We start from the raw sequence: 12,507 nt of genomic DNA on the forward strand, positions 1-12,507 counted from the left end.
GGGGAATCAAGAAACAAAGGTCTTATTCCTGGGTCTCCAAATTATTCTGTGTGTCTCCAGGCAAGTCTTTTACAACTCTAGATTCTTCTACTCATTTACTAGTGATGGAGTGGAAACCAAAAATGTCTCTTAAGAAAGTTCCTTAAGAACTAAGCAATTTGCAAACAAATATGCTGTTACCAGAGTCTATTAAAGATCAAAAAATGTCTTTGAGGGAGACACAATGCCCATCTCTAAGAACAATAGCAAAAACAACTACCTTCAGGTTTTGGGGTCGTGTGAATTTGTTGAGAAGTGCAGTCTGAATGAGCTCCCACCGGCTCCCTGCAGTTCGTTCACCATTCTTTAAGAAAAGAAAGAAATGAAATTATTCTAAGTTCTTTTGGGTCATAGAATCAAAAGTCAAATAAGCACATACAAAACTGTCTTTCAGAGTCTAAAAGAACATCTGTTTTGTGCTTACTTCATCTTCCACAGGGTACAAGTTTTGTTCTGAACAAGGCATCTTAACATGCTTGTTGTCCCACAAATCTTTAAAATGTGTTGGGAAAGGTTTAGGAACTTCTCCTGCTCGCAAAAGGTCTACCTGAAAGAGAGGGAAACAAGGAAACTGTAAGTGCATCAAAACTAGGCATACCTTCTACAAAATAATCCAAAGAAAGCAGCCAAAGCAAATGCTATAAAATGCAGACCAGCTCCTCGGTAAGAAATCTCAGAAGTCCTCTCCAGCTGTTCCTGCTCCTTATTTCCAGTTGATCAGTTTCCAACTCATCACGTTTGCTCATTCCATCTCCATCCCATCTAGGCCCTTGGTCCTCATTATTGCTTCCCTTCTATCCCTCCCCTAACTCCCACTGCCCCCAGATATTCACCCTCCATAAACCCCTTATTTGAGAACAAACTCAATGTTTCTAAAGTATTCTCAGGCTCCTAATCCTATAATGGCTCCCCTCTACCTATAGTGATACAAATGATGTTCTCAGTTTTTAACATCCTCTTACTCAAACACTACCTGGTGTTTCTGAACTTCAACACACAGTTCAAATTTCAATTCCTCTAAGAAGTCTTCAACAACTTAAGGACAATTAGTTTCTTCCCTCTTGTCTTATTAGATCATTATCACACCAGAAAAACATCTGTTTTTCCTTCTCCCACTGGACTCTAAACTTCTTGAGAATAATAACCATATTAACTGTGGACTCTAAATATTTATGACAGAGCCTGGTTTATATGTTTTTGTATGTGTATGTGTAGATACATATATATGCAAATACATATGTATATGTACACATACACATATGCTACTTATAATAAGCATTAAACAAATGTTTGAGGAAAAGAATATTTGAAACATGAAAGGTTTACATTTTGCCTATTCTGGACATTTCATATAAATGGAAGCATATAATATGTGGCCTTTTGTGTCTGGTCTCTTTTCTTTTTTTTTTTTTTTAAGATTTATTTATTTGACAGACAGAGATCACAAGTAGGCAGAGAGAGAGAGAGAGAGAGAGAGAGGGAGGAGGAAGCAGGCTCCCCGCTGAGCAGAGAGCCTAATATGGGGCTCGATCTCAGGACCCTGAGATCGTGACCTGAGCCGAAGGCAGAGGCTTTAACCCACTGAGCCACCCAGGTGCCCCTGGTCTCTTTTTTCTTAAATGTAATGTTTTCAAGGTTCATCCATGTCGTAGCATGAATTAGTTCTTCACTGCAAATAAACGATCACATAAATGTAAAACTTGAACTGTAATATGTTATGAATGAGCGCTTCATGGTTTTATGAGAACCTACTCTAGACAATTTCAACTCACCTGGTGAGCTTAGAGAAGGCTTTCTTGAGGAAGTGGCAATTGAGCTGAACTCCAAAGAATAAAGTTCACTATGAAAAGGAAGACATGAAGCTCGTTCCTCAAAAAGGGAACAGCTTATGGAAAGGAAGACTGTCCCATACACAGCTCATAAAAAGTCTGTAACTCAAGGAGTGCCTGGGTGGCTCAGTCAGTCAAGCATCCAATTCTTGATTTCAGCTCAGGTCATGATCTCAGGGCTTTAAGATCAAGCCCTGAGTCAGACTCTGCTCTAGGTGCGGAGACTGTCTAGGATTCTCTCTCTCCCTCTGCCCCCCAGTCCCGGAAAAGGAAAAAAAGGGGGGGGGACATCTGCAACTCTAGAGAAATAAAGTTGTAGGCCATCTATACAGGTGGCTATTAAAACCCTCACCATGGAGGAGACCACCCATAGAAAGTGAGAAAAAAACAGGACCTACGGAAAAGCCTTGAGAAACTCTTAAGATTTAACGGCCACATATGCCAGAAAAACTAAAGGAACGTAAGACATGGCTAAGGAGGTAGGAAGAAAACCAGGATTATACGCTATCACAGAAGCCAAGGAACGAGAATATTTTGAGGAAGAAAGAAGAGTCAAGAGTCAACAACTATGCTAAAAGTATTTTCAACCTCAGCTGGAGGCCCCAAAGGTGATTTTGTAAAAATATTCCATGTGATCAGAGGTGACAGAACAGGTACCAGAGCAGCTTCACACACATGGGAACACACGATATATATGAAAGTAGGATTTGTGTGTTTGCATCTGAATGTGTCTACATGTTTTTATCATGTCTTTAAAAATAAACAAACACCAAATAACATATCCCTGCACTTCCAGTTTGCCCTACATTTCTAACAGTAAATATCAGCTTTATTTTATTACTCTAAAATGTGTAACTATTAATATGTGGCATCTTAGAAATGTAACTAGGTTTATCCAATAATTATTAATTACATGTATATATTACTGTATTCAGAAAAAGAATCTAGAAGAAAATACACCAAACTGCTAAACTCTGGAAATAGGACTAAGAAAGACATGGGTTTTGAGCTACATACTTTCATATAATAGCTGCCCTTTTTTGTTTGTTTACAATGACCCTGCATTACTCTTGTAATAAGACAAAGATCTTTTAAAAGATTTTTAAAATTCACGGGTTATATCTAAAAATAAGTAAACAGTAATTTCAGAGATTAAGTAATGATGGTATAGGATGCTTTCAGTTTTACTTACAGACACTGAGACAAAGAAAGGCAGTAAACTCAAAATATCACTTATCTCCCCAATCAATCTTTTCTCCGAAACTTGACCATTAACATTTTCTCAGTCATCCAGCCTTTTCTTAATTCTTCCTTCATTATCAGTGCCTCCTTTTCCCTTATCACCCTGTATTTAAGAATATTCACCATATCCTATCAATTTTACCCCAAACAAAGCAACCATCTATATGCTCTTTTTTATTTCCACATTACCCTATCTCACTGATTTGCACACTCTTTTAAATACCAAATCCCTTTCTTCACCTAAGAAATCTCATATGAAATCATATATAAACAAAATAAAACTATTTTTATAAATATAATTTTTACAGTAACCTTTATTTGTTCCAACATCAATAAATGACAAGGAGATACGAAATACAAAATTAGGGATGACAGCTAAAGCTTGTATCAACCTTCTACTTAATTTACATTTATATCTCTTACACAGTATTAAGAAAATCCTACTGCTACGCCTAAATAATTGCAAATGATGCTTTTGTTTTTAGTTTCAGAGGCAGTGTCTAATGATTCACCCAGCGCTCACTACATCCTCCTTAATGCCCATCACCCAATCACCTCTTCCCCCAACCCTCCCCTCAAGCAACCCTGTATACTTCCTAGAGTTCAGCATCTTTTATGATTTGCCTCCCTCTCAATTTTCATCTTATTTTATTTTTCCTTCCATTATATTCAACTGTTTTGTTTCTTAAATTCCACATGAGTGAAATCATATGGCATTTGTCCCTCTGACTGACTTATTTTGCTTAGCATAATACCTTCTAGTTCCACCCACATCATTGTGAATGGGAAGATTTCATTCTTTTTGAGGCTGAGTAATATTCCATTGTGTATATATACCACATCTTCTTTGTCCATTCATCTATCAGTGGACAGTAAGGTTTTCAAACTGTTATTCTGAGGCTTAAGGAAATTCTTCAGTTAAACAGCAGTGGTAAGGGAACATCAATGGTATGGTCTGCACTAAAATGAGTTCTCTTGGTAAAATCTGCTGATTAAAGTATATTAAGCATTTTCATATTTGAGTATGTTAGTTCCTTTATTATAGGCTTTTCACAGTTAAAAATATACTTTAGAAGTAACAGATGAGTCAAATTTCCTAAGAAACCATGAACCACTTCCATGCAGCACAATTTGATAATTACCACACAACTGTCTGATTAATCCTGCTACAGCATAACTACTGTATGGACAGACATTTTAACAATTTCCAATACCTACAGACTCAAGTCCAATTCCTGATACCTAAAGCCCTCTATAATATGGACCCAATCCACTTTTCAAGACTTGTCTCCCACCATCTTCCATCCAAATTCTAAGCTCTAGTAATTATTTTCCATGTCTAAAACAAATAGTTTTTCAACTACAAAGCCTCTTCTTCTAAGGATTATGTATGTGTCCTAGAATTCTCTTAACTTATTAATTCTCCCTCAGAAATTTCTGCTTTTTTTTTTTTTAAAGATTTACTTATTTATTTGAGAGAGAAAGAATGAGTGAGCATGGGTGTAGGGAGGAAGAGAGAGAATCTCACGCAGACTCCCTACTAGCACAGAACCCAATGCAGGGCTCCATCCTATGACCCTGAGCTCATGACTTAAGCCAAAATCAAGAGTCAGTCGCTTAACCTACTGAGCCATCCAGGCACTCCTGTGCTCATCTTTTAGAGCTCAGCTCAAACCCTACCCTGTTCAATGTTGCTTCTACCTCTAACCATGATAAATTCTATACTTCAAAATATCTAATCAACCCTAGACTAAGTTGTATAATAAAAGGGATTTTTTTTTTAAGTAGTTCCTGTGAAATCTAATACAGAGACAAAAAAAATGGGGTGGCTATTTAAAACTACCCAATGAATGACAGAAATCTAAAATTGGATTAAGAGGGGTACCTGGCTATTTCCGTCAGTGGTGCAATAACTCTTGATCTTGGTCATGAGTTCAAGCCCCATGTTGAGTGTAGAGATTACTTTAAAAAAAACAAAATCTTGGGGCACCTGGATGGCTCAGTTAAGGATGTGCCTTTGGCTCAGGTAATGATCCCAATGGGATCAAGCCCTGCATTGGACTCCCTGCTCAGTGGGGAGCCTCCTCTCCCTCTCTCCCCTATTCATGCTAGCTCTCTCTCTCAAATAAATCAGTATAATCTAAAATAAACAAACAAAATAAAATAAAATAAAATTTTTAAAACTGGACTATGGTGGGGCGCCTGGGTGGCTTAGTTGGTTAACTGTCTGCCTTCAGTTCAAGTCATGATCCTAGGATCCTGGGATAGAGCACCGCATTGAGCTCCTTGCTCAGCAGGGAGCCTGCTTCTCCCTCTCCCTGCCGCTCCCCCTGCTTGTGCTTGCTCTCTCTCTGTCAAATAAATAAATAAAATCTTTTTAAAAATTGGATTATGGTGATGGTTGCCTAACTCAGTAAATTAAATATCACTGAACTGAATGAGCATTTAAGATGAGTAAATGTTATATACTTCAATAAAGATGCTCCTTCAAAAAAGAAGCTATAGAAAATATAAAAGGTTACCAAGGGCTAGTGAGAAATGCAGAGTTATTGTTTAGCAGATATAGTTTCTGCGTGACAATGAAAATTTTCTGGAAATGAATAGTGGTAATAATTGTATAACACTGTGAATGTACGTAATGCCACTGAAATGTACACTGAAAAATGGTTAAAATCATAAACATTGTATTATGTACATTTAACCACAATTTTTAAAAATGAGGTTTTAGACATGTTGAGTTTGAGACACCTGTGGGACAGTAATGGTGAAGTCTAGAAGAATCTGAAGCTCAGAAAAGAGGGTAAAACTAGGAAATGATTTGATACTGAACCATACACAACTTTGAACTTTATGGACTAACCCACTACCTAATAGTGAATGCTCAACAAATACTGTCAATTGAATTTAAAACAAAAAGAAAAAAGAATCCAGCAAGTTAAAAAAAAAAACAACAAAAAACCAAAACTGAGAAAGTCAATTTCCTTATCAGCTGAAAATGATTCATCTTATGGGTGTATTAAGTACTACATCAAATAAGCTATCATTATATTTCTCCAATCTACAGACTTCTTATTCTTAGTATTTTATATATCCAGAAAAGAGAAGCAGTTTCTATGTCTTGGTCTCTTTTTCACATTAGTAAGTACCATAATAAATCAAGACTTAAGAGTCTTCTCTCTTTTTCGGTAAGAAGTAATACTTACCCGAATAGTTACTGTGTGATTAGCAGATGGTCTCAAGAGAGGCAGCCGGATCCCACACCTAGGCAGTCTTCTCATCTCCTCAATAGGAGTTCCAAGCCATTTCTTATCTGGAGAAAGGTGAGGTGGAATGTATTTAGGTATCCTCCTTTCTGTTCTTTGATGCTTGATTTCACACTGTTCTTTTCTAAGGTCAAAACAAATGTATTCAGTCACAAATCACTCACGGCTAAAGTTTTGTTGGATAAACAAGTACAAAACTTACCCAGAATGTTATTGTTTAAAACATGCCAAGGGGTGCCTGGGTGGCTCAGTCAGTCAGTTGTCTGCCTTCATTTCAGGTCATAATCCCAGGATCCAGGACTGAGCTCTGCATTGGGCTCCCTGCTCAGCAGGGAGTCTGTTTATCCCTCTCCCTGTGCCTGTCCCCCACTCTAGCTTGAGTGCACACACACTCTCTCTCACATAAATAAGTAAAATCTTTAAAAAAAAAAAGTGTGCCAGGCTTGCTCTCTCCCCTAGGTATTTACAATCAAAAGAAAAAATTATAAACCTTAGAGTAAAACTGAAGAGCTTATTTTCAAGTCTGTGTTAAGAATTTCTAATCAGAGGAAATCACCTTCCCAAAAAAGACCACGTAAGAATATGTGCACTGCCAAATGAGTCATGGTTCATAGCATCAGCTACTTCTCAGGTTTCTAGAATAATTTTCAACAAAGTGAACTTACTGTGGCACATGTGACAGAAAATATCACAGAAATTATGGAGAGTAAGCTTGAAGATTCCATATGGGATAACTGTAAAAATGTAAGCTTTATAATCAGACAGACTAGGACTTAAATTCCAGCATTACCACCCACAAATTAAAACTTCAGTGAATTCTCTAATTCCTATTTGTTTTCTCATTAACGAAGTGAGTACAGTATCACCTGCCTACCCATTAGAGCATTAGAGAAAATGTCATATACAAAAACCTAGAAAAATTGATACATAAACAGAAGCTACTATCAACCTAGTATCTTTATATTCTGATAACCCCCATAAATTTCAGAAGGAAAATCATGAAACCAAAAAATTCCAATTAACAATACTCATTTGCTTCTTGTTATCTGTTTTGGTCTTTTTGAATCTAGGTTTAAATTTACCATAAGCAATTAAGAGGAAACACAACGATTTCTTCGCTTTAATGTAAACCATAACTTTGTTAAACCCCCTTGCAAAATTATAAAACGTATTACACTACTGGAGATAGTCTTGTTGAAAAAAATTACCTTTTGTCCTCTGCTTTGGGCATTCTCATGAAATGATCTGTGATTTTAGAATCCTTTTTCCCATGTTGCTTTGAATTTCTACATTCTACATTCAGGCCAGAATTACCTCCAGGTGATCTGGCATTTAAATCATTCATTCCACTCCGAGTCTCTCCTCCTTCAAATTGAAAATGTAATCGAATTTCACCTTCTTTAGAAGAGGCCCGTTTCCTCAATTCAGTGTCAGCTTCTCTTGCTTGGAACCTTGAAGGTTTACTTGCTGTTTGGGAGGAGTTGCTATCTTCTTGTTCATCAAAACCTGGACTTGTCTCTTCATCTGCTTCTGAGTCCTGACAACTATTTTTGGAGTTATCCACGTCCATTGGTGACTCAGGTTCACTTTCTTTCTCAAAGGGAGGAGAATTTCCTAAACTACTCTCTTGTCTACTCAGTTTGTTGGCATTTTTCAGTTCAGGACCAACATCCTCAGAGCCGGCATCTGACAAGGGACTCTCTGGCACCACATCTACCTCTTCCTGCTGACAACCTGCACAGTCTTCTACACGACGGCAAGACTTGCTGCACTTCTGGTGGCTTCTGGCTTCTCTGGCCTGTTCACCTTCTGTGGTCTGCTTTTTATTTGTTAACTTTACAGGTGTCAAAAATTGTTGGTTATCTCTACTTCCCTCACTATCTGTATCGCTGTGATCATCATTTCGGGATGACTGATCAACGTTAGCATTACTAAATCGCTCTGGTACCAGAGTTACTGTCGAAGGTTCACTTTCTAAAAGCCTCTCTGTATGTTTCCCTTCATTTTGCCACTTACACATAGCTGCAGTCTGATGCTGATTCAAATATTGTGTACTTTTCTCAACAGGTGATTTATCAAGACTTAGCTGAGAAACATTTTCTAATTTTTCCATATTATGTTGGTAAAAGTTATCTTTTTGTACAGAACTCATCATGGATTCTACTCTTGTATTGTTGTTTTCTTTACTATGCAAACTACAACAGAATAAAAAGAACTAATGAGACAACAGAAATTATGATACAATAAAAAGAATGTATGGTATAAAAAAATCACTTGTCCAACCACACTCCCCATGTCACAGCAGTAATTAAACTACTGGTGATATCCTAAACACAGAGCGTGCTCTTTCATGACTCCATGACTACACATTTGCCTAAAACGCCCTTTCTCCAACTCTATGCTTGGGAAACACCTGCTGTCCTTTAAATGTTAAACTTCACTCACCTCCTGGCAGGCCTTCCTGCAAAGATAAAGCTAATTCTTGGTTCTATATGCTAACCACCAATGTTCTCTGCTTATACCTTCCTGTTCTATTTATCACACTATGTAATAATCATGTGTTTTTGCAACTGCCACCAGTATACTGTATCTTAAATACACAGACTATATTCCTTTTTCATCTCTGTATGTCAAGTATATAGGACAGACCCTAGCACATGAAGGACTCTAAAAATTAGTATTTATAAAGTGAAAAAAATAAATAAATACAGATAAGAAAATGGGAAAGCAAGGAGAAAGTGACATGAACCAAGATAAACATTCATGTATCATGTTACATATTTTTCTATATAGGCATGTTTCTATACCTTTCTGATTCAGCTGTCTTGATTCCTTTAGTGTCCATCCAACTGGTAATAGTCTTTTGTTTGAAAACTGTAAAAAAAGAAAAGACACACACCAAAAAGATAAAATACCTATGGCACCATTTATACATGTAAGGCACTGTGCTACGTTCTGTGATTTAAACAGAGATTAATCATTCCTTCCACACTCAAACAATGGCAGATAAGACAGAAATATAAATATAAAAGCATTTGGCTTTGAGCAAAAAGTGACAGGCTCATGAAAGAGCTGGGATGGCCTAATGGATGAGAGTACAGGCTCTGAAATCAAATCACCTGGATTCAATCCTAGTACTCCCATTGGATTCCTGTGTGTCTTTGTGAGGGATCATTTTTCTCTCAGATTCTTTATTTGTAAACTTGCAAATTAACAGTATTTCCCCTGGGCTTATTACAAAATTTAAATTAAATAACACATGCAAGGTGTTAAGTTTAAGGCACAATCTGGTACATGCTCAGTAAATGTTGGTTCTTAACTACCTTTAGTATTAAAAGAGATCCTGATAAAGAATTAAGGTGCACTTCTGGTGGCTTCTGGCCACCAAAGAAACTACTTTAGGAAACTGGAGTAAGTGGGACAATCTGATAAGTAGGGCTTGAACTGTTCCTTGAAGAATAAACTTATACTCGCATAAAGGGAAAATCATAAGCAAAGGCACCAGTGCCAGGGAAATATAAAGAACTTAAAAAGAAAGCAACAAAAAAATATGACTGGAAAGTCAACTAGGAACATATCATAGAGGTTCCTGAATGACCCACAAAAAGAGGTACAAATGGGAGCGCCTGGGTAGCCCAGATGGTTAATTGTCAGCCTTCAACTTAGGTCCTGACCCCAGGGTCCTGCCAGCCTCCCTGCTCAGCAGGGAGCCTGCTTCTCCCTCTACTGTTCCCCCTGCTCGTGCTCTTTCACCCTCTCTGTCAAATAAATAAATAAAATCCTTTATAAAAAAAAAAAAAAGCATACACTCAGAGCTATAATTTCAAAACTCAAATCTAAGAGATGCCCAGTCATGTACAATAGGTATCCTTGAGGGCAAATCTGAAGGGGCCAGAAGGAAGAGCCTATTAGTAGAAATGAAGCTATTGGTCTAGGTCAGTAGCTCCCAAACCTTCTGAATCATCGGGGGCTGGTAATTAATGGATCCTAGGACCAGGCCCCAGACCTACTGAATCACTCTATGTGTGATGATGGAATCAGGAGGGAAGCTGGACTCTGTATTTTTTTCAAAAAGTGACTCTGATGATCATTACCTAGGTTGGAGAACTAATGGCAAAGGACCAAAACTAGTCATTGTGAGAACGGAGAATAAAAGTTGAGAAATGAATCATCACAGATTTCACAATGATTGAAGTTAAAGGTGATACCAAGCTTTAAGTCTGATAGACTTGAAAGATGGTTACAGCATTAAGTTAAAATGTAGACTATAAGACAACTGGAGGGACGCCTTGGTGGCTTACTCAGTTGAGCATTTGCCTTTGGCTACGGTCATGATCCCAGGGTTCTGGGATCAAGCCTCATGTGGGGCTTGATCTCTCTCCATGACTCCGGGGTGGCTCAATCAATTAAGCATCTGCTTTTGGCTCAGGTCATGATCCCAGGGCCCTGTGATGGAGTCCTGCTCCTTGCTCAGTGGGGAGCTTTGCTTCTCCCTCTGCCTGCCGCCCCCATCCCCTGCCTGTGCACTCTCTCTGACAAATAAATAAATAAAATCTAAAAAAAAAGGAGGGGGGGGGCTTTGCCACTCTTCCCTATACGGTGTGCAGTCTATATCCCTGCCCCTTTAATTAAAAAAAAAAAAAAAAAAGACAACTGGATTTTGGGGAAAATATGATTTCATGAATCGTGAACATACTAAAATTGAGATGCCAGAAATAACTAGATAGAAATGACCAGCAGACAATAGTAGAAGTAGAATTGATGGCTCAGTAGAGGAAGATACAACATAAATAAATGCAAACCACAATTTACATAAGCATTAAAAATAAGCATGCTTTCAAAATTAACTGTACCGCAATATGGATTAAATGTATATAATACCTTAGTATAAGAAAATGTAAGATGGTAAACATTCTCAACTATTCCCCAAACTGCAACGTAAGAATCTGAGCCCCTTAAGACACAGACTCATTCTTATTTGCTTATGCCTCTCCTCAAACACTGTAACATGAGCATAAAAAGTCTCATAACAGATGCTGTCCCAATCACATGAAAATCAACAGCTTTATCACTGTATTGGAGTGCCATGTAATTCATTCCTTACATTCCTTACATAAAATACTAACATTCCAAATAGTAAAAATCTTTGATTAGCATTTTAAAAATAGCTTCTATAACAACAAAGTAATTATATTTGATTTTCTTATTAAACACCACATTTCAGTGACTTTATTAAGTTAGTACTTCTACAGAAAATCAGGCTTCAGAGAAAAAAACTAGCTTCAATCAGAAAAGGATGAACCACTAGATTCCAAGACTTTTTCTATAGTTTCATCTTTCTCCATTTAATTTCATTACATCAAACACAAGTGTAGAAAATCCTCAAATTACAAACGAGCAAGGAGCCAAAAATTCACTTTTTGTGTCAGTGTGGAGTTTAAAACACCTTTCTCCATAAGTATAAGGATTAAATGGTATGCCCAGCACTATGAGGGCAAATCTACAGAATTGAAAGACTGCATCCAACATTATTTCGTAAAAAACTATGAAGTGTTTTCCTGCAGCTCTGACACTGAGAATGTGTCCTCTCTTCAGCTTCAAGTTTCCTACTATAATTCCTGAAGCCTGTGAACAGGATAAAGGAGGAGCAGGCGCTGAGGAACCAGTATTTCCTGATAATAAGATATTCCTCAGTCCTTCTGAGAGTCCTACTTCTTTCCATTGCCACTACTTCTGGCTTTCAAAGGTTTCTTCTGCACCATGCCACAGGACTGCTTCAGAATTGTACCCCCTTATTCCTGAAATGAGGATAAAATTATGCTTTCCACATTATCTGGTAATTTCTGTCTTTTTACTAGGAATAATCACAGCAAACAAAAAGGAGGGCAGTGGTAGGTGATGAAAAAGATACAAGATCTGGAGTCAAACAAGATCTTGGACTGAGATCCTTGCTCAGTCGCTTACTAGTACTTCACTTCTTTGAGCTTCTAATATTTCCTCAACTATAATATGGGGTTAACAGGAAATATCTACCTAAAGGTTTAGGTAGATTAATGAGAGAAAATAATAAGTGTCTAGTCTCACAAAGCAGAAATTCAACAAATGTCTTCTCTTGCAACACTCCCACCCAATCT

The 12,507-nt window shown here is 37.5% G+C and overlaps 1 protein-coding gene across 7 annotated transcripts in view; it reads right to left on the reverse strand.

Moving 5' to 3' along the window:
* The window catches only part of PARG (poly(ADP-ribose) glycohydrolase), a 123,196-nt gene that overhangs the window by 106,245 nt on the left and 4,444 nt on the right, over positions 1–12,507 (reverse strand). For all 7 annotated transcript variants that reach the window (XM_046027969.1, XM_046027968.1, XM_046027972.1 and 4 more), the window contains exons 2-6: positions 9,181–9,247; positions 7,582–8,568; positions 6,314–6,497; positions 464–586; positions 260–343 (exon numbers count right to left, since the gene is read on the reverse strand). In XM_046027969.1, the coding sequence (XP_045883925.1) occupies positions 260–343; positions 464–586; positions 6,314–6,497; positions 7,582–8,568; positions 9,181–9,218 (1,416 nt within the window). In that variant the 5' untranslated portion in view covers positions 9,219–9,247. The remainder of the gene's footprint in view (positions 1–259; positions 344–463; positions 587–6,313; positions 6,498–7,581; positions 8,569–9,180; positions 9,248–12,507) is intronic.

The sequence above is a fragment of the Meles meles genome, chromosome 13, assembly GCF_922984935.1.
Source record: "Meles meles chromosome 13, mMelMel3.1 paternal haplotype, whole genome shotgun sequence".
NCBI lineage: Eukaryota > Metazoa > Chordata > Mammalia > Carnivora > Mustelidae > Meles > Meles meles.